The sequence below is a fragment of the Lipotes vexillifer genome, unplaced genomic scaffold (assembly GCF_000442215.2).
Source record: "Lipotes vexillifer unplaced genomic scaffold, Lipotes_vexillifer_v1.1 scaffold168, whole genome shotgun sequence".
NCBI classification, from domain to species: Eukaryota; Metazoa; Chordata; class Mammalia; order Artiodactyla; family Lipotidae; genus Lipotes; species Lipotes vexillifer.
In genome coordinates, this window is record NW_006773947.1 from 4,127,801 (window position 1) to 4,152,047 (window position 24,247).

At 38.9% G+C, this 24,247-nt stretch overlaps 2 protein-coding genes across 2 annotated transcripts in view; both read left to right on the forward strand.

Moving 5' to 3' along the window:
* The first annotated feature begins 918 nt into the window (after positions 1–918).
* Positions 919–2,157, forward strand: LOC103086693 (skin secretory protein xP2-like). Its single transcript, XM_007448625.1, has 2 exons — positions 919–1,511; positions 1,560–2,157. The coding sequence occupies exons 1-2, from the start codon at positions 919–921 to the stop codon at positions 2,155–2,157; spliced, it is 1,191 nt and encodes a 396-aa protein (XP_007448687.1).
* The window catches only part of ROCK1 (Rho associated coiled-coil containing protein kinase 1), a 147,998-nt gene continuing 124,957 nt past the window's right edge, over positions 1,207–24,247 (forward strand). Inside the window, exon 1 of the mRNA XM_007448612.1 lies at positions 1,207–2,257. Within this exon, the coding sequence (XP_007448674.1) occupies positions 2,165–2,257 (93 nt within the window). The 5' untranslated portion in view covers positions 1,207–2,164. The remainder of the gene's footprint in view (positions 2,258–24,247) is intronic.

Sequence of the window (24,247 nt, forward strand, 5' to 3'; positions counted from 1 at the left end):
CAGTGACGAACATTACTTTATCAGCAGATTGAATAACACGTCTCACCCTCTCTCACACTATAGTCAATGAAGCAATTGAATTAGGAGGAAATGGCCATTACTTTCATGTTCTACTTTAGTCTGGTAAAATCACTATTCTAAGTTTCACTGAATGTTTTGAAATCGAAATGGCAGGATTACACATCAAGAAGAGAACTATAGTGGGAGTGTTAATCGTGTGAGAGAGCTAGTATGAATAACTTTAAAAATATTGATTTCTGGGGCTTCCCTGGTGGCGCAGTGGTTGAGAGTCTGCCTGCTAATGCAGGGGACACGGGTTCGAGCCCTGGTCTGGGAGGATCCCACATGCCGCAGAGCGGCTGGGCCCGTGAGCCACAACTGCTGAGCCTGCGCGTCTGGAGCCTGTGCTTCGCAACAAGAGAGGCCACGACAGTGAGAGGCCCGCGCACCGCGATGAAGAGTGGCCCCCACTTGCCACAACTGGAGAAAGCCCTCGCACAGAAACGAAAGACCCAACACAGCAAAAATAAATAAATTAAGAACATTTCAAAAAAAAAAAGATATTGATTTCTTTCCTGAGATTCTTTTCTTTTTTTTTTTTAAACTAAATTGAGCTTGACTTCTATTGACCATATCTTCCGGAGTCAATAGTTTAAAGCTCCCCTGACACACACGCTTGCTTTAGGAGGGTCACATGTACTGCACTACTTCGTAATTTTCCCATGGAAGCAAAGACGGGTTAAACGACGTGGGGTTCACTGAGGGCCGACGATGAAGCACTACTGAAGACCGGACTCCGCTGGTGCTAAAACGCTGGTCCCTGCCGGCGAAAAGGCATCTTGCCTTAAAAAAACAAAACAAAAAAAACTATCTCCAAAATAACAATAACAAGCACCCTTTCTCGCTAGAATTCTCCTGATGGCTGCAGCCCAGAGGAAGCAGAGCTGGGGCAGCGGCCAGGACGCCACCGGAGGCAGCGAGACGTCCTACTCCGCGTGGACACCCACAGCCGCTTGCCGAGACGGCTTAGGGTTCAACGCCTGCCGGAACGAGGGCGGTGCCGCCCGCCGCGCCCTGTCAGCTCCTCCCCGCTGCCAGCCTTCCCAGGCAGCCTGCGAGGCCCTGGGGGCGCCCCGCCTTCCGCCCCGCCCGGCCCAGCCTGGCCCTGCGGAGGCGTCAGAGTGCGCGCGCGCGCGGCGCCGGCCCGGTTCCCCTTCCGAATGTCCGCGCCCCGCATGCGCAGTCGGCGCCGGCGGTCTCCGTTTGTTTGAACAGGAAGGCGGACATATTAGTCCCTCACGGCCCCCCTCGCCCCACCCCCCAAGCACTCGCCGCGCGACTCGCCCTTTCGCCAGCCCGGGCCACAGCTCCTCCCAGAAGCTCCCCCAGCCGCAGCCGCCGGGACCGGACTCTCGTCTCCCTCATCGCCCCCTCTCCAGCCCGTCCTCTCCCAAGTCTCCATCGGGCACCGACCTCGCCCTGCCCCGCCGGACACCGCAGCAGCAGCCCCGGCAGCGCCGGGACAAAATGAGAGACTGAGGCTATCCCGCGGGGACCAGCTCTTGGCCGAGGCGGATCGGTGCGTCGGGCCGGGCCAAGTGGATCCGGGGATGCAGGGCTAGACCGTCTCCAGCGCCTCAGAGAGGAGCGGGCCCGGCTCGGGGCCCGAGCGGCGGCGGTGGCGGCGGCAGCGGCAGCGGCAGCTGGCACAGCTCCGCGCCCGCCCTTCACTTTCGCCTTTCCTCTTCTCCCTCCCCTGCTGCCCAGAGGAGTCTCCACCCTGCTTTTCTTTCTCTCCCCCCTCCTGCCCATCTCGGGACCGGGAGCCCTCCATGGCGAAGGCGGCCGGGGCCCGCTAGACTGAAGCACTTCGCCGGAGCGACGAGGCTGGTGGCGACGGCGCTGTCGGCTGTCGTGAGGGGCTGCCGGGTGGGATGCGACTTTGGGCGTCCGAGCGGCTGTGGGTCGCCGTCGCCCCCGGCCCGGGGTCTGGAGAGCGGAGATCCCCTCAGTGAGGGGGAGGAGGGGGAACCGGGCGCACCTGGTGACCCTGGGGTTCCGGCTCCTCCGCCCCGCGGCCGCGAACCCACCGCCGGAGGAAGTTGGTTGAAATTGCTTTCCGCTACTGGTGCTGGTACGAGGGTATTGTCACAGTAGCAGCAACATGTCGACTGGGGACAGTTTTGAGACTCGGTTTGAAAAAATCGACAACCTGCTGCGGGATCCCAAATCGGAAGTGAATTCAGATTGTTTGCTGGTGAGTAGCACAGTTCTCTTTTGCTTGTCGAAGGTTCTGTATTTATTTCCTTCCTCTTGCTTTCAGTCTGGTTATCTGCAAAAGAAAGTTTCAGGTGTGCATCATCTTGGAAAACACCAAAATCTGGTGTTTTTCCTGAAGAGTTTTGGAGTACCATTGAAAGCTCATGCCGTAGCCCTATTTATCATTGGACTGGCTCTGCACTCTCTGAACTTTTAGCTCTGACTCAGTTCATCGTTACACAAAAGATACTTATAAACCTCTACTGCAGGCGATGATATAAAGAGTTACCACGTCAGAGCCATTATTACGTATATAGTTTGTTGAATGGCGACCTTAGTAATATTAATCCTTCCGATCGGTTTGACAGTAAAGTTGGAAAAGACTGCTTGTGATTTTTGAGCCAAAATGTCATAGGTGATTTGAGTCTGAGGAACTTTTTGCTGGACTATTAAAGTTTAAAAATCCAAGATATCTGATGGTAGGTCATCACGATATTAACATCTTTTACAGTATTGTTGATTACAAAAATACTGCACAGATATTTTGTCATAATTGCCTTTTTTGGTGGTGTTGCGCTTAACATTGTAACTTTTGAAACATTCTGAAGAAGTTTTTATGATATGAAAGGCCGAAACACTATTTTAAAAATTCTTCAGTGGTTGATAACATGAATACGTATCTGTAGATAACTGGAGTTCTTAAGTTTTTTCAAATTCTCCTAATACTATAGTTGCAAACTATTTGTAAGCAAGTTTTTCCTTTACTGAACAGCCAAAAGTTATGTAATAATCCTATTTTGGCCCAGACAAAACCACATTATCTTAAAAGTTTCAAGGAATATGTATATGGATAGTAATTTACAACCTTCTCAGAGAATTAATGTTAGAGGTCCACAGTATTTGGGATTAAAATTAAGTGAATTGAATAATGCCATTCAGAGAAATAATACCATTTTAAAATCTCATCTTGAATCAGGAAAATGATGTAGATCATTTAAAATTAACATACATTTCAGTTACTCTAAATACCTGTGTATATATTTTTTAACACATATGGGTCTACAAGAAAGTTTCCCCCCAAAGCTTTCTAAATTACTCTAAGCATCCTTGACTGTGAAATAAGAGTTGTGGGTTGTATATTTGAAATGTCTCACCCATATTATGGATGCTCTTCATATAGAGAAACAAAAAAGAGGGTTGATGCTTAATACAATTGATAACATTTTATTGAATAAGAGAAGGAATTAGAACTTATCTTTCTAGGAAGGATTTCTATAACTTTTAAGAAGTCTAATTCTTCTTTTAATATTTATCCAATTTTTGTATATCTCTTGATTTTACTTTGCTTTTTGATCTCCTTATTCCATGAAGCAGTGTTACAGGGAGGGATTAGTAGGAATTTTTTTGGTTGGTTTTAGTTGCCTTCTAGCCTCTTGTCGTAGCTTCATTTGGTGGGAACCTCACAAATTTATTGAAATGTGGAGGATATAAGGAAATGTAAGTCATGAATTCTTTCCTTGAAAGTCCAATCTATTTAGAAAAACAAGTCCTAATCTCACACACATACACCAAAATAAAGCAAAACACTTCACAGATTGAGAAAATATGTGATAAATTTCAAATGATTGATATAGGTAATAAACACTCTTGGATATTGAAAGGAAGAACTCTGAGTTGAGAGAGCCACAGTATGCTGTATGCTGGATGGATAGGATTTAGATAGAGGGTAGTCAAAGGGGGAGTGGAAGATAACATGAATAGAGGGTGGAAACATGACAGGCTAGCACATGCTAGGGGAACTGAAGATAAAGTTGGAAGGATAGATTGGGGTTAGAGTGTGGAGGATTTGATTGCTAGGCTAAGGAGTTTAGATTATTCAGTATGTTGTGGCTATTAAATATTTATAAACAGGGCTGTGCTAGGGTGAATGAAGATGAATGTGGTAGTTGTGTGCAGGATGGGTTGTGTGGAAAGAGGCTGGAGATGGGGTGAGATTTGAAGTTTTTAAAAAAATTATTTTAATAGTCCAGAAATGATTGAAGCTCAAAATTGGGGCATTAGAATGGGGAAGGAGAATTGATGGAATTTGATTGGCAGGGTTGGGGAGAAGGGGCAACCAAGAAGAAGAGTTAGATGACTAAAAATTTTAAGCCTGGGTTATAGGGAGACTGGTGAAAACAAGTCAGGTTTGGAAATCGCTTGGGAAGAATTGGCAACAGATAAATTCAGTTTTTTGTTGTTGTTGTTTTTATTTTTTGTTTTTTAAAAGAACTCTTCTTTTTTTTTGATAAATTCAGTTTTATATTTGTTGTGTTTTAGGGGATAGTAGGACAACCACAAAGACATGATCTGTAGACTATTGGAGATAGTCTATTGGAGCTCATAATTAAAGATAACAGTTTGGAAATCATTTGCACACAGATGCAAGTTGAAACTGATATAATGATAAAAGGGTAAAGAACAAAGAGGAAGAGTCAAGAAAGTAGGCAGGTAGTCATGCCCTCTCAGAGTTAGGACAGCCAAGTATCTTGGAGCCCAAGACCTAAAAGAACATAGTCAACAGACATATTCCCCCATCCTCTTTTTTCTGTTGAATTCCATAATTGCTTATTGATAGCTGTTGAAATTTTATTATATTAATCTGAACTTGGTAAAGATTGAATTTTTCTTTGGAGGCAGAACCCTTTTTCCAGTTTTGTAGCATCTAACATGAATTTTCTTTGCATGATTATTTTATGTTTATCATCAAACATTCATTCATTTATTCAGCCATGCAGAATGACCTACCAGGCAGCTTCATCTTTTTCAGTGAGTCCGTTTTTACTCTTCCCTGTCTGGACTTTGGACATCTCATGTATTGTAGGAACAATACCCTTTTTAAATTGATTGACTTTCCCTATTATTTTGGCCTCTGTTGCTTTATTTAGCTGATACTTATTGAGTATGTATTATGTGCTGTGTGCAACACTCAAGTTCTAATATTTTTTTGGTAATCTCAGAAAATAAAGTTGTCAAATTATGTTTTCTTTTTTTTCTTTTTTTTGCGGTACGCGGGCCTCTCACTGCCGTGGCATCTCCCGTTGCGGAGCACAGGCTCCGGACGCGCAGGCTCAGTGGCCATGGCTCACGGGCCCAGCCGCTCCGCGGCATGTGGGATCTTCCCGGACCAGGGCACGAACCCGTGTCCCCTGCATCGGCAGGCGGACTCTCAACCACTGCGCCACCAGGGAAGCCCAAATTATGTTTTCTTGACTAGACCTACTCTTCAGAAATGAAAGTTCCTACACCTTTTGATTTCAGAAGAGTTTGTTGGCATAGGTCTTTTTTTTGGAAATTTAATTAATTTATTTTTGGCTGCCTTGGGTCTTCGTTGCTGCCTGTCGATTTTCTCTAGTTGTGGCAAGCAGAGGCTACTCTTCGTTGCGGTGCGGGGGCTTCTCATTGTGGTGGCTTCTCGTTGTGGAGTATGGACTCTAGGTGCGCGGGCTTCAGTAGTTGTGGCTCGTGGGCTCTAGAGTGCAGGCTCACTAGTTGTGGTGCACGGGCTTAGTTGCTCCGTGGCATGTGGATCTTCCCGGCCCAGGGCTTGAACCCCCTGCATTGGCAGGCAGATTCTTAACCACTGTGCCACCAGGGAAGTCCCTGGCATAGGTCTTTTAAACCACCTCACCCACAAAACAGCTTTTTTTGTTGAGTGTTAGTAGTTTATAAAATAATGTAGCTGGTAGAAGCCCTGAGAAATGATTTCTTCAACTTTTTCTTGAACACATAATTTATTTTAAAAACCAGGTAAGCCCATTTTTCATATTGCAAATGTAAATGCTAAAATAGTCTGCAGATGCTAAGGTAATACAGTACCTAGTCACTCGTTTCCTAGATCATTCAAATTACTCAACGTTGGTTTTCTCTAAGTCAGATTCTTTCCAGTGTCCTAATGGTTCTCTTACTGTCCATGTTATAGTTTATAATGATTATCAAGAGCTGTTTTTCTTTTTCCAACTTTTTTTTTAAACTTTATAATTATTTTATCTAAGGTTTGTTAACAATTTCTCAATAGTTTTGAGTACCTCTGAAAACAGTAAGGAATGGAGTTTAATTAACGTTTATTTTTCCAGAGGCAAAAATGCCTATAATTTGTAAACTAAAAAGGAAAAACAAAGGCAGGTGAGTGGGAAGGTTAGGTATACATTTGCCTTGAAGTTTGACATACATTTCTTGAAAATAAAGCTAGCTGACTGTAGCATCTTTTTTTTTTAGTTTTTGTTTCTGACCTTTTTTTTCTAGTTTTGTTGGTGGAGGTGTAACAATGAGTGAGTGGCATAGAGGGAAGGCAACCAATAATAGATGAACAGTGCATACTGAGTTCCAACACTGCTGTCCCCTTTGTACGTATTTGTTGCTACCGTCATCCATTAGTCAGTTTTTCAGAATGTAGAAGGCAAATGTAAATGAAGTTTTGAGCTTTTCCTCTTTAAATTCTCTTTTTCTGGGCTTCCTTGACCTAGTGCTTTTCCATCTTTACATTGCTGACTTCTTTTTCCTTCACCCACAGTCTTTGGCCCATAATACTTAGCTTTCTCTTCACCTGTCTTGGAGAATTCATCCATTCTTATATCTTCAGCTGCTATCATCTCTGTACCCATGATATCCAGGTCTTTACTTTTTAGTCTTTTTGCTGTTTTTGAATCCTGAATACCTGACTGCCTATTAGGCATCTCTACTTGGATGTCATATTTTTACTCAAATTACTAATATTCCAAAATAAGCTTCATGTCACATAACTTACCTATTTTGTCATTAACACTGCTAGTGTGCCTGTCACTCAAATGGAACTTTTGTTGTGTACTTTAACTTTGACAATCCTAGGTCACATGTTGGATTATTTCAAAAGATTGTGGCTAGCCTTCCAGATTCTAGATTATTGCTGTATAGTCCCTCTGTGTGTCCTGCCAGTTCCATTGACCACATTTGGGGTTATATTACTGTTGGTGGAATGAAAAGACTTGAGGTCATTAAATTTTGGGGCCTTAAAGCTATATGCTTGCTAGTGTTCATAATTCATGAGTTAATGAGTGTTACCAGTATCTGTTGCATATCTGGTTTGTTTGGATCAGACTGTTTTGAGGTCGTTCATTCAGCAAATCTTTGTGTTAGGTTCTAAACGTGGATTCAAATGTAGGCTCTGTCGTGTACTTACCAGATGATTTTAGGTGAATTATTTTAACCTCTCAAAGCTTGTTTCATCTTCAGGAAAGTGGAGGGATAATAGTACTAGATTTTCGTAAAGATTAAATAATGTAGACAAAGCAATTATCACAACATGTGGCATTTAGTAAGTATTTGTTAATTGGTAACTATTATTTTTGTCATATTTATTGTATTCCTGTTATATGCTAGTCACTGTGCTTAGGCTGGAAGTTGATATTTATTGTCTTCTCTAAGTGCAAAGTAATTTATCTGGCACTTCAAACCATGGTAAATTCATAATCCAGCTATACTTTATTTGAAGTGTCCAAGCCAGTTGTTACTGACAATGGAGACATTTAGATGAGATTCAGTAGAATGAGGAGGGGCTTTTGGAGATTGTTTATTCATTTAGTCATGATTTATAACATACCTACTTTGCGCTAAGGGTTCAGATTGATAAAAAAGATAGTTGGGAGCTGGTTTACAGAGATTTAGTTATCTTACTCTCTTTCTGTGTGTATCTTATACTTTCACTATTCCGTTAAACAGCCCTTATTGCACCACAAGAACCCTGTGGGTGTATAGAGAGATGGCTCAGAGTAATAGCTGAGACATGAATTGGGCCATTCATTAATCTCTTGAGTCAGAGCTGTTTTTAATCCAGAAGAAGGAACCACATATAATATTTTATACTGAACAAAGAGTAAATTCCCAGTTTTATTTTATTTTATTTATTTATTAAAAAAATTTTTTTTTTTTTGGCTGTGTTGGGTCTTCGTTGCTGTGCACAGGCTTTCTCTAGTTGCAGCCAGCGGGGGCTACTCTTCGTTGCGGTGCATGGGCTTCTCATCGTGGTGGCTTCTCTTGTTGCGGAGCACCGGCTCTAGGCTCGCGGGCTCAGTAGTTGTGACTTGCAGGCTCTAGAGCGCAGGCTCAGCAGTTGTGGCACACGGGCTCAGTAGTTGTGACTTGCAGGCTCTAGAGCACAGGCTCAGTAGTTGTGGCACACAGGCTCAGTTGCTCCGCAGCATGTGGGATCGTCCCGGACCAGGGCTTGAACCCGTGTCCCCTGCATTGGCAGGCGGATTCTTAACCACTGTGCCACCAGGGAAGCCCCAATTCCCAGTTTTAGATTAGATTTTGCATAACTTTACAATTTAGTTTTATTTCACGATTTTAAGTTTTGATGTGTTTATATGGTAAAAACTAGAGATTCTGATATATGACAGAAAGGCCCACATATCAGGAAATACTACATACGGAGTTCTGTTGCTGAAGATATTCTAGTAGCTCCCCTTCCCCATGACCATCCCCACTAAAAAAGAGGTACATCCATTTAGTTTAAGCCCAGAACATAGCTGATGAATACCCCACACATGTATGTACAAGGAGGTGAACAGATACTACTGCATTTCACAATGGAAAATATTTTTAAAAATATCCTGTTAGCATGGTATAGTGAAAAGTACACTGGACTGGAAGTGCAGAGCACTGGCATATCCTTGTTTTGCTGTTAACCCTCTGTGTAGCCAAGTAAATCTTTTTTCTCATCTGGGCTTCATTTTCCCCAATGAAGAATTGGACCATGTAGTTGCTAATGTCCATTGTGTCTCTAAAAATTCTATAAGTCTTTATTATAATTCCATAAACATTTAAAAAGTTATGATTTATTATTTAAGAAGGAAAATATTAAAGTTAAGTGATTTGGGGGTAGAATAGGAACCATCTTTGGTAAGTGCTATTTTTGCAACTAGTTCTGCATAGCCTTGGAAGATCATCCTAAGATAACTTTTAATTGTTATATTTGGCAGTTATTCTTTTTTGCATTTGTGACTTGTGTCGTAATTGTAGGGGTTTGTGCTTTTTAAACAGAGAAAGTAGTAATTGAGTTACTTATCTGTTTTCCACTAAAATGTATACATGTACTAGTTTACTTTTCTAATGTGTCTGCCCTTCCTGTTTGGAATTGTGAGATGTAAGAGTACATTTTCATAATAGTTTCTAAACAGTTAGTAGGAACTTGAATGTTCAAATTAACATTCCAAGTTTGATGTCTTAGGAGAGAGGTTGTCTTAAACATGTATCATATTTTAAAGCATACCCCTAACCTGTGTCCCTCCTTTATTCCTATGTTTATTTTTATTATTTTTAGTTTATTGTTATTCCCATACTTTATTTATAGTCTTTATTCCATACTTTCTATACTGATTTTTGGCAAGAAATTGAAATTTTATCTTAGATTGTTCCCTGGAACTAATTTTGAAATAGTGAACTACAGTTAACTCTTCTTTTTTCTCTTTGCTCTTATTCATTCATTAATGAATAATGAATTCATTTATTCAGCAAATATTTATTTGCTGTGTACTGCGTGCTAGGTGCTCTGGTAGGCACTGGGGACCCCATGGTGAGTAAAAGCAAAGGGCTCTGCCTTCATGGAACTTACAGTCCCAGGAACAGGATAAGTTATGAGCAGATATGAATGGGGTAAGGCTTGAAGGGGAGGTAAGAGATATGATCATGCCTTTTCTCTTAGGTGGAGTATATTTAAAGACTTGTGGTGAATTAGTCTAAGTGTATAATTTTCAGATATGTCTGTAGATTGTATGTACTGGATTCCCTTGAGGACTTGTTAAAAATGGAACCTGAGCCCATGCCCAGACAAAGTCAGAATTTTGGGGGATGAGTCCTAGGATCCTGCATGAGATGTGGATTCTTAGACATGCTCAAGTTTGAAAACTATGGTTTTAGTGGAAAAAACATGGATTTTTGTTTTGTTTGGTAATTTTATAAATGAAAAATTTCAAACATATACCAGTAGGGAAAATAGCATAGTGAACCCCCATTACTCAGATTCTTCAGTTTTCAAAATTTTGTCATACTTGCTTCATCAAACATCCTTTTTCTTGGAAAAATATTTTAAAGCAAATTCCAGATATTGTCATTTCACCCTTACATACTTCATTAAACATCTCAAAAATTTTTTTTTTCTTACATTACCACAATGCCCATTATCGTGTCTAACAAAATTAAAAGTACTTTGGTACCATTAATTCCCAGTTTATATTCAGATTTCTCTGGTTGTCTAAAATGATGTCTTTTTTGCAGTCACCTTATTAGACTCTAGATTCGGACAAAGTCTACATGTTGCTTTTGTTGGTTAGGTCTTTTAAGTCTCTTTTTAATGTAGAGCAGTTTTTCCCCCATCTCCTCGATCTGCCACCCCCATTGTCTTGTTGAAAAAACTAGGTCATTGGTACCATACAGTGTTTCTTTCATATTCTGGATTTTTTGTTTGTTTCCTTGTGATGTCATTTAGCTTGCTCCTGTATCTTCCATGTTTCCTGTAAGTTGGTAGTTAGATCTAAAAACTCCTTTTAATTATTTTGACCTTTTAGTCAGGAGTGTTTCATAGATTGTATTTTCTTTCGCATCACATCAAGAGGCATACAGTACCTGGCTGACCCATGCTTTTAGTGATGCTAAGGTTGATCAGTGTGTTCAGGTGGTGACATCCTGAATAACTTGCTTTGTAAAATCCTTTAGTATCCTTTCAGCTAATGGTTCCATCCATTTATAATTTTTAGCTGAAGCAGTTGTTCATCAGGGAAAGCAAAATAATGGTTTTCTAATTATATCATTCCTTTCACATTTATTAACTGTAATTCTTCTGTTAAGAGAATATAAGAATTTAAGAATTTTTACTCATCATCTATAGGGCTGTTTGCTTACTGTGAAATAGGGTTCATAAAATACAGGGTGAATGCATCAGTCTTTCTCTTTATTTTTATTTTTTTATTTATTTTTTTTTAGGTTTTTATTGGAGTATAGTTCATTTACAATGTTGTGTTAGTTTCAGGTGTACAGCAAAGTGAATCAGTTATACATACACATATATCAACTTTTTTTTTTAGATTCTTTTAGTCTTTCTCTTTAATTGCCACTTTTCAGAGTGAGGTATTTTGGAGGTTTAGTGTGCTAGACATGGCACAAATTGGGTATTTAAGGGAAATTTAAGTAAGGGACTATTTGCAATTGTATAGACAGTATTTAAGGAAATCAGTAGGGGTAGTACAATACCCTGGGACAAGTAACAGTGGGGAAAGAGCTACTACCACCTTTAGGATGACAAGGGAAGAGAGCAATTGGAAGGGTAGCTCTACGGAGAGGGCTTTCTGACAGGAACTGTGGTTTGAAGTAGAGATAGAAGCATGTTGATCTGGCAGTAAGGGAACAAGGGGAATATATCCCCTGCTGTTCTCGGCCTCCCTCCCTACAGTCTCCTACTGTGGTCTCCCTTTGCCTAAAAGGCTGGTATGCAAAAGAACTCATTAATCTAGTCCATAAAGTTCAGCGGATAAGATATACCCAACATTTATTTATTTCTGTCTTTTATTTTGTTTTTTATTTTTGGCATCATTGTGGAAACCATTAAAAAATATATTTTATGTGTTTCAGTCAGTTTTTGTCATCTTTGCTATGCTCAGTCTATCCTGTCTTTGACTAATGGGAGCCTCTTTACATTGACTCCCATCTTATTTGTCTATGATCTTAATAATCTTTGAGGGAACTTCCTTGTTTCTTGGTGTAATAAGATGACCAGGCTCATCTTGTACATACATTTCTTGCCCCAGACTTGGAAATCAGCCATTTAGTGGGGAACTGGATGCTAGTACTCATTACTACTGGTTGAAATTGCTTCTTATCCTTGTTTAATAATTAGGGCTGTGAAATTTTATTTTTGGAAAGAAGAAAAAGTACTTTATACTGGTAATTCTAGTTTATGTTTATCATCACTTTGTATTTTTTGCTTTTACATGGAAAAATCTTAGTTCTAACAACACTAAAAGAATTACACATTTGTTTAATTTCCAAGAATGTGGGTATGATATAATGAAAGAAAAACTGAATGGTTGGTGGGTGATGGTGGGTGGGGTCTGAAGTACAGAATTGTACTCTCTAGTTGACACTGTAAATTGTAAACTGAAAAATTGTATGGCCTTGGACAGCTAATATCTACTCTCTGACCCTTGGTTTTCATTAGGAGTATAGTACAAAATTCACTAGTTGAACCCATCTCCAAACTGTCTTTAGATACAAGTGTATTTAAATTCCCAACCTTATTAAGAAATTCTGTTTTAGATATGTCTTCTATCCTTTAGTTGATTTTTAAAATTTTAATACTTTAACAGTAGGACAAAGAAAATGTTTCCCTGATTTTTATCATCCACTCTAAAAGTGTTTACTCATCATCCTAATTGTATTTCCTTTGTTTATTTCTAGTAATATCTAGTCATGGAGGCAATATAGCATAGTGGTTGAGAGCATGAGCTTTGCAGTCAGACTGTGATTTTGAATCCCAACAAGGTCAGCCACTTAGTAGCCTTGTGAGTTTGGGCAAAATTCTTAACTTTTTTAGGACTCAAATGCTTCCATCATCCTCAAATGAGATTAATCATAGACTCTCATAGGGCTGTTAGCAATATTAAATGTGATAATGCTAGTGCATGTAACATGCTTTGCATAGTTCTCAGCCTTTCGTTAATGTTAGCTAGCATTATCATCATCATTGTTTTCATTATATGTCTTCATAATTTGTTCTGGGAAAAAGGACTTTTGTGTTGACCAAGAGCATTATTATCCACCTCCCCATTCCACAGGCCAACTTTTTATTTAGTTGAGTGATCTTGGACAAGTTATCTAACTTCTTTGAGCCTGAATATATTTAATCTGCAAGATGAGAATCATAATATTTACTTCATAGGTTTAATCATGAGGGTTAAATGAAATAACTTATATGCAAGTGCTGTAGTTTCATCCAGGTGTTAATAGTTACTCCTTTCTTTGCTCTACCTTTATGTTACAGATTTATGAAGTTTCTATTGTAGTTAGAAATACTAGTACTTGGAAATGTGGGAGAAGAGTAGAATGGGATTCTTTATTTGAAATATTTCTTGAATCTGATTTTTGCTTTCTTTTATTTCTGCCCTACTCAAGTCAAAATTTTCAACCTAACATTCTTGGGTTTAGTGGGACACCCTAGCAGTTTGCCTGTATAGTCCATACTATATCTTTCTTTTTCTTAACTTCAGTGCTTTTGGTCATGTGGTCTTAGCTTCCCTATTTACTTAGTCTTAATTCCTACCATTCTCCAAAATAGACTGTATGTTCCAGGTGGATTTCCTCACTTTCTACAGCATGTTGCCTGCTCTTTCCCACCAGGCCTTATCTTTCTCTCCCTTTGAGTTCTCCTCTATGTCCTCCTTGCCAATTTTCTCATCTTTATAGTCTAACATAAGTTACAACTGTGTTATACTGTTATTTTCTCTTTTGAACTTCTATAGTACTTGTAATCTGTCTCTTATAATTTAGAACTTGATCAGAACTGTGTTGTATGAGTCTAAAGTGTTAGGTCTTAACTTCTCTAATGAGAATTACTAATGAGGACTTAGTAATTTTGGACATTATTGTTCAATGAATACTTTTTGATTGTTGTGAATGATTATCTGCCCCCCCCCCCATTCCCCTGTTCTTTCTCTCTGAATTAGTTAGGATGCTGTCAGTTACACATGATAGCACTCAACTTGAATTTTCCTAGGCAAAAAGAATTTCTAGAGTCAGAGAAACCTGATCTCATTAAAAGTATAAAGATTCAGTTGAACTTCAGTAAGAACTGGAACTTGGGCCTCAAATGGAAACAAGCCATTCTCTCTTTTTTCTTAGTCTTGCTTTGTGTTGTCATTCGGACTGTAGACTGGTTTTAGTCACTTGTGTGGAAGATACCGTTGCCCAGAGCACTGGAGCTTTATATCTAACAGCTTCAGCTTCAACCACTGACTTTAAATCTTGGAGTCTCAAATCCAGAGCTCTGGAGCAAAAGATGCATCGATTCAGCTTGGGTCAGGTGCTCACCCCTCAACTAATCTCTTGTGATAAGGATCACATGAGAACTATGAGAATGGGGAGGCAGTTCCCAGGAAAAGAAGAGCAGTGGGGCAAGGCAGACTATAACATAGATGTTCCTTATACCATTCCTCCCTTCCCTCTTTTTTTTGACCTTGGCTGGATCGCTTAAACTCTCTTCAACAGCCTATTCTTCAGTCTGTGAAAGGGAGTTAATAATAATTTATTTCATAGGGTGGTGGTAAGCATTAAATGTGATCATCTGTAAAGCATGGTTTGAAACCTCACAAAAACAGTTGTGTAAGCTGATGATAAATGGCTGCCCCTAGGTCCATTTTGCCCTTATGCCCTGTGTTCTTCTGCCCTGGCCCCAAAGCTTTTCTGTTTGTAGGTGTTTATCCTGCCATTATAGGTTGTTAGGTGGTCTTTTGGCATTACCTGTCTCAACCCAGTCCCCCATAGCTTCTGTCATCTTTTTGAGTAGAAGAGAATGAAGTTATTAACCTCATATAGCTTTTCTCAGGTGGTTTTAGAGTAAATATTTATTATAATTAAATGAATTATAATCTAAATAAAAACAATGGGCTTATTTTTGTAATTGTAGCATTCATGCTCAGTCCCTGCCCCTTTTCTTCTTATAGTAGTGGCAGAGTAGCCACTTAATTTAGTGAATTAAAAGCTAAGGGCCTATAGAGATTCTATTCCTTTTTACCTATATTAATTAGGAATCTTTATTGTAAAGGACTGAAAACTCAACCCAAATTAAGTTAAACAACAAAGAATGTTTATTGCCTCTGAATACTTGATAGGTAGATTCTAGCTTTAGGAATGTCTTTTTTCAGGGCTCAAATGATGTGACTGGGAGCTGGCTTTCCAAATCTGCTTCTTTAGTATTGTCTCCTTTCTCAGATACATAACTCCTTGTGGTTGTAAGGTACTTGCCATTAGCTTCCATGAGTGCTTGTTCAGGCATAGTGAAAGAAAAAGTCTTTTTTTCTAACCTTTAAATAGAGTTTCTAACTGATCTGGCCCACTAGATCATGTGCCCATATCTGAACCAGTCACAGTAGTCAGAAGAATGGTGTGATAGTAAGCGTAGGCCTCCGTCATGTGCTCCAGTCTCAGAACAGGGAGTGAGTCGTCTTATTCCAAGACAGAGTATTAGACTTGCATAAGGGAGGGATGGAAATTGGAGTTCAGTTTCCAAGATAGAGGGAAATGACCTGCGGGGCAGTCGCAAACAGCAAGTATCTCCTATATTAGATGGAGATTCCTCATCAAGAGAGACCCAAGTTATGATAGTTTATTCTTCCTTATCTTTTTTGTAAATGACCTTTTTACTAAATTGTTATCTAACATTATAGTTAGCATAAATATTGTCAACTAGTTGCTAAAGACTGCCAACTTAAGACCACAGCTGGGATAACATTTGGTCCTTTAATGAAAGGATACCTGTATGCTGCTTTGCTTTAGTGATAAGTCTTTGGGTAACTTAGTGAAAGATTTCCAAATGCCTGTTCATAGATCAACCATATCAAAACGAAATACAGATTCTGGCAGACCTCACCACAGCCTTACCGTACGAGAATTGGAGTTGGAAGATGTAGTATGCTGAAATTTGTATTCTTAACAGAGTCTAGGTGATTGCATAGCCAGGTTTGGGAAGGACTGAATAGTTGCCAACTAGCTAGACATTATGCCTCCTACATATACCTCATTTGGGAAGCTGCTGTGAGGAAAACAAAATAGATGGAAGTGGTAGGATTGGATAGGAAAAAACTTGCCTCCCTTTTAAGAAAGTATTTTCTCTTTTTAAAAATATGTTTTAAGAAATAACAGGTTATATGAAAAAGAATGAACGTTTTCTGAAAAAGCTGGTTTTGTTTTAGTTTGTTTGGTTGATCTGATTTCAGGCGGGGCAGGAAATCAGATTTGATAAAGAATTCAAGTAGTGTTACCCTCAGTCATCATTGTAACTCCCCAGTACCTTGTTCCTTTGCCAGCTAAAAGGAAAGGACCTCCTGTTTTCTTAGTACTTATGAAGAAATTGTTTAAATGTGAATAGGCTATGAAAGAATAGTATAGTATATTTAAAAAACGGATTTTTTAAAATTAATTGGAAAGAGATTGGAAATTTACTGTTCCTATGAGATTAAAATTTTTTTCCTAAATGAAAACATATTTGAATCACTTAAATAGCTCGTGGGCTTCTGAGCTATTATATATCGAGATATTGCTGCCTAACATGTAAGCTCCATGAGGGCAGGTATCTGATTGTCTGGTTCACTGATGTGTCACTAGTTCCACGAGCAGTGCCTGGCATATTTTACGTTTTCAATAAATATTTGTTTGTTGTTGAATTACTAGAAAATGTTTTTGTTTGTTTCTGTGATGAAAGCCAAGAACAGCTGACATGAGGTTAAGAGATACGGTGTAATTGGTAATTTATTTAAATCTAAGCTGTATCTGTTCTAGGGGGATAATATATTTTAAAACTACAAGTGGTATGTATAAAGGTATAAGTGGGTCCCCCCACTTCCCAATATCTTTTATTTTTTATTTTTATTTATTTATTTTTTTTGCGGTACGCGGGCCTCTCACTGTCGTGGCCTCTCGCATTGCGGAGCACAGGCTCCAGATGTGCAGGCTCAGCGGCCATGGCTCACAGGCCCAGCCACTCTGCGGCATGTGGTACCCTCCTGGACCAGGGCACGAACCCGTGTCCCCTGCATCGGCAGGCGGACTCTCAATCACTGCGCCACCAGGGAAGCCCCCCAGTATCTTTTAATTTTGAATGGGGAACCAAAAGCCAATATATTCATTTTTATAAGACTTTGCACATTCATTATTTAATCTTTACAACAATTCCATGGGCTGGCTGATGCAGATATTATTCTTTATAAATTAAATTAAACCTTAGAAAAGGTAAATGAATTGCCTGACATAACAGCGTATCATCAGTAACTGACAGGCTTTCAAAGATCCTTCATCTGTAGTATAGTGGAAAGAGCATCAAAGTTGTAGATAACGTGCCACAAAGATAAGTGTTTCCACAGCACTTAGGAGAGTGCTTTGTACACAGACTGCACAAAGTGAAAAACATTTAAATTGAAAAGTATGGGCATTGATAAAGAATGGAGTGGGGAAGATGAGGTATGTAGTCATAGGGAAAAGATCTTGCTAAGTGTTTATTAACTAGGTTGGAGGGGGAAGGTAAGTAAGTTCTGTAGTATTTTACTTCAGAAGCAGTGGTCTAGAACTTGACTGGGTAAGGGATGGGAGTCAGTTCTTTGATTGACTGTGCAATGTATTTATTGCAAGGTTCAAATAGCTTTCTGCTAAAACATATCTTTGTCGGATTTGACACGTCTGGAAAGTGAGTATTGGTAGGCAATCTAAGCCATGAAGCATGGTGATCTGAAGTAGAATAAAATGATGCATGATGATTAATGACACCATCATGCACATTAATTTAACAGTGGACAGTAGTAATATTTTACTGAATTGGTATCGAATAAGATACAGGATGACTTTGGGAACATGTTAAAAAAATTAATATCTGTGTATTTGGTGCAGGGATTACTGTCCTATAACAGAACTGAACATTTATCAGGGGCTAGGGATGGGCTAGGGGATTGACTGCAAAGAGGTACAAGGGAACGTTTAGGGTGATGGAAGTGTTCTGTATCTTGATTGTGGTAGTGGTGGTGGTTATACAGCTGCTTGTTGAAATTCATTGAACTATAAACCTAAAAAGGATGAATTTTATTTTATGTAAATGATACCTAAATAAACCTGAATTTTTAAAAAGAAAAAATACTTGGTGAAAGGATTAGTAGTCCTATGACAGAACTAAACATTTATTTGCTACTGTCAGTAATATGGCCTTTGAATATGAGGGATGTGTCTGTGTGTGGCTTCACTTATGTATGTATGTGTCACTTGGGAAGGACCTGTGCTGTCTGAATTTTGAAATGTGATGATTGAAAAACAACTGGTAATATTTGTGGCCAGTAATAAAATTAGAGCTTTTATGTGAAAATTAGAATTTTGGAAAACTTGTATTTACCACCCTGAGCTTGACAGCTTTCCAGTGCCTAAAGACTTTTCTCATGTAGTTGGTGGTGACAGTAATAAATGTGATTTTTGAATATTGTGTGATGAAATGTATCAACATTTGGAAGAGCTCATAATTTTTTGGAAGAGCCAATGTTTTCTCAATGACCAATTATAAAATCATCGATGAGTAAAAGATCTACTCGAAGTACAAGATAGGCCGTTAAATTTTTTTTTCATTTATTTATTTATTTTTGGCTGTGTTAGGTCTTCATTGCTGCACGCGGGCTTTCTCTAGTTGCAGCGATCAGGGGCCACTCTTCATTGTGGTGCGCGGGCTTCTCATTGCGGTGGCTTCGCTTGTTGTGGAGCACGGGCTCTAGGCGCGCGGGCTTTAGTAGTTGTTGCATGTGGGCTGAGTAGTTGTAGATCTTGGGCTCTAGAGCGCAGGCTCAGTAGTTGTGGCACACGGGCTTAGTTGCTCCGTGGCATATGGGATCTTCCTGGACCAGGGATCAAACCCGTGTCCCCTGCATTGGCAGGTGGTCTCTTAACCACTGCGCCACCAGGGAAGTCCACCATTTAATTTAAATATTACAAAGTGAGCGCAAAAAGTTCATTGATACAGTTTCAGATTTCCATATTGCAAATGACTTTTTTTTTTTTTTTTTTAATATGTCTGTGCCATGTGGCTTGTGGGATCTTAGTTCCCTGACCAGGGATTGAACCCGGCCCTGACAGTGAAAGTGCAGAGTCCTAACCACTGGACTACCAGGGTTCCCTAATGGATTTGTTTTTAAAAATCCATTCTGATGATCTGTCTTTTAGTCAGTGTGTTAAGAGTATTCCCATTTAATGTAGTATTAACGTGTTTGGGTTTGTCTCCCATTTTATTACTTATTTTGTACTTCTTCCCTTTGTTTTTTGTTCCTGTTTCTCTTTCTTGCCTTCTTTTGGGTTATTTATACATTTTTTAGTATCCATTTTAATTTATCTATTGTGTGTGGGGTTTTAAAAAAAATTTATTATTTATTTATTTATTTTTGGCTGAGTTGGGTCTTTGTTGCTGTGCATGACCTTTCTCTAATTGTGGCATGCGGGGGCCACTCTTCATTGCTGTGCATAGGCTTCTCATTGTGGTGGCTTCTCTTGTTATAGAGCACGGGCTCTAGGCACGCAGGCTTCAGTAGTTGTGGCTCGAGGGCTCTAGATCGCAGGCTCAGTAGTTGTGGCACATGAGCCCAGCTGCCCCGTGGTATGTGGGATCTTCCTGGAGCAGGGCTCAAACCCGTATCCCCTGCATTGGCAGGCAGATTCTTAACCACTGCGCCACCAGGGAAGTCCCTGTGTTTTTGATTATATTTTTTATGCAGTTTTTTTTAATGGCTGCTGTTCTAGGGATTTCAGTATACATGCCTGACTTTTCACAGTATGTTACCACTTTTTAAGGAATGTAGGAACATTACCACCATAAATGCCCCTTCACCCTCCCCTTTATGTTGTAGTTGTCTTAGGTATTTCAGCTATACACATTGAAAATCCCATCAGAAAATGTTATAATTTTTGTCTTCATTGGTCAAATGTATTTTAAATAACTCAATAGGAGAAGAATAGGTAAATTTATCATTTTGGTTGCTCTTCTTACCTCATGTTCCAAGTTTCCTTCCACTATCGTTTTCCTTCTGTCTGAAGAACTTCCTTTATGAGGTGTTTTTTTTTTTGTTTTTTTTTTTTCTAAGTAGTCCTTTTACAGCAAGTTAGCTGGCTATGAATTTTCATAGTTTTCCTTCCTCTCAGGCTGTTTTTATTTCATTTTCATTCCTAAAGTATATTTTCAGTGGCTATAGAATTTTGGATTGATAGTTCTTTCCTTTTGATACTTTAAAAATGGTGTTCCACTTCTTTCAGAGGTTTCACGTAGTTTCTGGTGAGAAATCTTCAGGTATCCAATTCATTCTCCCCCTGTAAGTAATGTCATTTTTTTCTGGTTGTCCTCAAGGTATTTTCTTTGTTTTTAGTTTTAAGCAGTTTGATTATGATGTGTCTGGAAGTAGGTTCCTTTGGGTTTATCCTGTTGGGGTTCACTGAGCTTGAATCAGTAGCAAATATGGGAAGCAAATATGGGAAATTTTCAACCTTTGTTTCTTTAAATATTTTTACTGCACTAAACTCTTTCTCCTGTCCTTTTGGGACTCTTCATAGCACAAACGTTCCCCTTTCTGTTGTTTTCCCACAGGTCCCTGGAGCTCTGTTCATTTAAAAACAATTTTTTTTTCCCTTTGTTGATTAGATCATTTTTACTGATGTATCTTCAGGTACAGGCGTACCTCATTTTATTGTGCTTTGCTTTTTTGCACTTCACAGATACTGCAATTTTTACATGTTTGTGACAACGCTGTGTTCATCAAGTCTGGTGGTGCCATTTTTCCAACAACATTTGCTCACGTTGTGTCTTTATGTCGCATTTTGGTAATTCTTGCAACATTTCAGCCTTTTTCATTATTATATTTATTATGGGGATCTGTGATTAGTAATCTTTGATGTTAGTACCATGACTACTGAAGGCTCAAATGATGGTTAGCATTTTTTAGCAGTAGTGTATTTTAAAATTAAGGTGTGTGCATTGTTTTTTAGATATAATATTATTGCACAGTTAATAAACTGCAGTATAGCATAAACATAAATTTTATATGCACTGGGGAACCAAAAAATTCGTGTGACTGGCTTTATTGCAATATTTGCTTTATTGTGGTAGTCTCGAATCAAACCCACACCATCTCCAAGGTATGCCCGCATACTGAGTCTTTTCTCTTGTCATCTCTATGCTGCTATTGAGCTTATCGAGGGTGTGTTTTTCATTTTGGTCATTGTATTTTTCCCTTCTGAATTTTCCATTTAGTTCTTTTTTTTATTGCTTACACTCACTGTCTAACCATTAATTCCAAGTGTTTGCCCTTATTTTGGGGAGCATTTTAATAATAGCTGTTTTAAAAGTCTTTGTTAAGTCTTTGTTAGATAATTCCAACCTAAGTGTCATTTTGCTATTGGCATCTGTCATTTGTCTTTAACTTTTTGTTTTGAAATAATTACAGATTTACAGGAAGTTACAAATATAGTACAGAGAGGTCTAGTGCACCCTTCACCCAGTTTCCCTTGATGGTTACATTATGCGTAACCTTGGGACAGTATCAAAACCAGCAAATTGCAGTTGGTTTGATGTGTGTGTATAGTTCTGTGCCATTTTTCCACATGTGTAGATTCCTGTAGCCACTGCTACAATCAAGATACAGAACTATTCCATCACCACAAAGATTTCCCTGTGTTACTTCTATATAGTCATATCCCCCCACCCCCCATATCCCTAACCCCTGGAAACCACTAATCTGTTCTCCATCTGTATAATTTTATCATTTGAAGAATGTTATTAGAAAAAAATCATACAGTATACAGCCATTTGAGATTGTTTTTTTCACTCCTCATAAAGCCCCTGAGATCCATCCCCGTTGTTGCAGGAATCAGTAGTTCATTCCTTTTTATAGCAGGGTATCATTCCATAGTGTGGATATACCACAGTCTGTTTAGCCATTTACCTACTGAAGATAATTTTTGTTGTTTCCATTTTTTGGCTATTAGAGATAAAGCTGCTATGAGCATTTGTGTGCAGGTTTTTGCATGTACAGTGTTTTCATTTCTCTGGGATAAATGCCCATGAGTGCAAGTGTTAGGTCATATGATACTGGCTGTAAAACTATTTTCCAGAGTAGCTCTACCATTTTATATACCACCCTGCAATGTATGAGAGATACAGTTTCTCTGCATTCTCATCAGCATTGGTATTGTAACTAGTTTTCATATTAGTTGTAATGAGTATATAGTGGTATTTCATAATGATTTTAATTTACTTTTATTTAATGGCTAATGATATTTAGCATCTTTTCATGCAGTTATTTGCCAGTCAGTACATCCTCTTTGGTGAAATGGCTGTCTATATCTTTCTCCCATTTTCTAATCAGATTTTGTTTTGTTTTTAACATCTTTATTGCAGTATAATTGCTTTACAATGGTGTGTTAGTTTCTGCTTTATAACTAAGTGAATCAGCTATACATATACATATATCCCCATATCTCCTCCCTCTTGCGTTTCCCTCCCACCCTCCCTATTCCACCCCTCTAGGTAGTCACAAAGAACCGAGCTTATCTCCCTGTGCTATGTAGCTGCTTCCCACTAGCTATCTATTTTACATTTGGTAGTGTATGTATGTCCATGCCACTCTCTCACTTTGTCCCAGCTTACCCTTCCCTCTCCCTGTGTCCTCAAGTCCATTCTCTAGTAGGTCTGTGTCTTTATTCCTGTCTTACCCCTAGGTTCTTCATGACATTTTTTTTTCTTAAATTCCATATATATGTGTTAGCATACGGTATTTGTCTTTCTCTTTCTGACTTACTTCACTCTGTATGACAGACTCTGGGTCTATCCACCTCATTACAAATAGCTCAATTTCGTTTCTTTTTATGGCTGAGTAATATTCCATTGTATATATGTGCCACATCTTCTTTATCCATTCATCCGATGATGGACACTTAGGTTGCTTCCATCTCCTGGCTATTGTAAATAGAGCTGCAATGAACATTTTGGTACATGACTCTTTTTGAATTATGGTTTTCTCAGGGTATATGCCCAGTAGTGGGATTGCTGGGTCATATGGTAGTTCTATTTGTAGTTTTTTAAGGAACCTCCATACTGTTCTCCATAGTGGCTGTACCAATTCACATTCCCACCAGCAGTGCAAGAGTGTTCCCTTTTCTCCACACCCTCTCCAGCATTTATTGTTTGTAGATTTTTTGATGATGGCCATTCTGACTGGTGTAAGGTGATACCTTATTGTAGTTTTGATTTGCATTTGTCTAATGATTAGTTATGAGTGATCTTGAGCATCGTTTCCTGTGTTTGTTGGCAATTTGTATGTCTTCTTTGTAGAAATGTCTATTTAGGTCTTCTGCCCGTTTTTGGATTGGGTTGTTTGTCTTTTTGATATCGAGCTGCATGAGCTGCTTGTAGATTTTGGAGATTTGTCAGTTGCTCAGATTGTTTTTTATTGTTGAGTTTTGAGAGTTATTCAATTATTCTAATATATATGGTTTGCAAAAGATTTTCCCCAGTATTTGGCTTGTCTTTTCATCCTTTTACCTGGATCTTTTGCAGAGCAAAAGTTATTTTTGACAAAGTCCAATTTATCAAAAATTTTTTAGATTTTTAAAATACATTTTGTGTCATGTTTCAGAAGCTTTCACTAAGTTGTAGTTCTCAAAGATTTTACCCTGTTTTCCTAACACTTTAACATTTAAATGAGTGATCCAATTTGAGTTAATTTTTGTGTGAGGTGTCAAGTTTAGATTGAGCTTCATTTTTTTAATGGATATCCAATTCTCCAAAACCATTTATTGAAAAGAGTACCTTCCTCCATTGAATTGCTTTTGTACCATGTCAAAAATCATTTGGCTATACTTGTGTGGGTCTGTTTCTTGGTTTTCTATTCTGTTCCATTGATCTATACAGTTGGCCCACTGTATCCACAATTTCCACATCCACAGATTCAACCAACTGCATACTGAAAACATTAGGGGAAAAAAATCCAGAAAGTTTCAAAAAGCAAAACTTGTATTTGCCTATAGTCAGCAATAACTACATAACATTTACATTTACATTGTAATTGCAACTATTTACATAGCATTTTCATTGTATTAGGTATTATAAGTAATCTAGAGATGATTTAAAGTATAGGGGAGGATGTATGGATGATATATACACAGGCTATGCCTTTTTTTTTTTTTTTTTTTTTTTTCC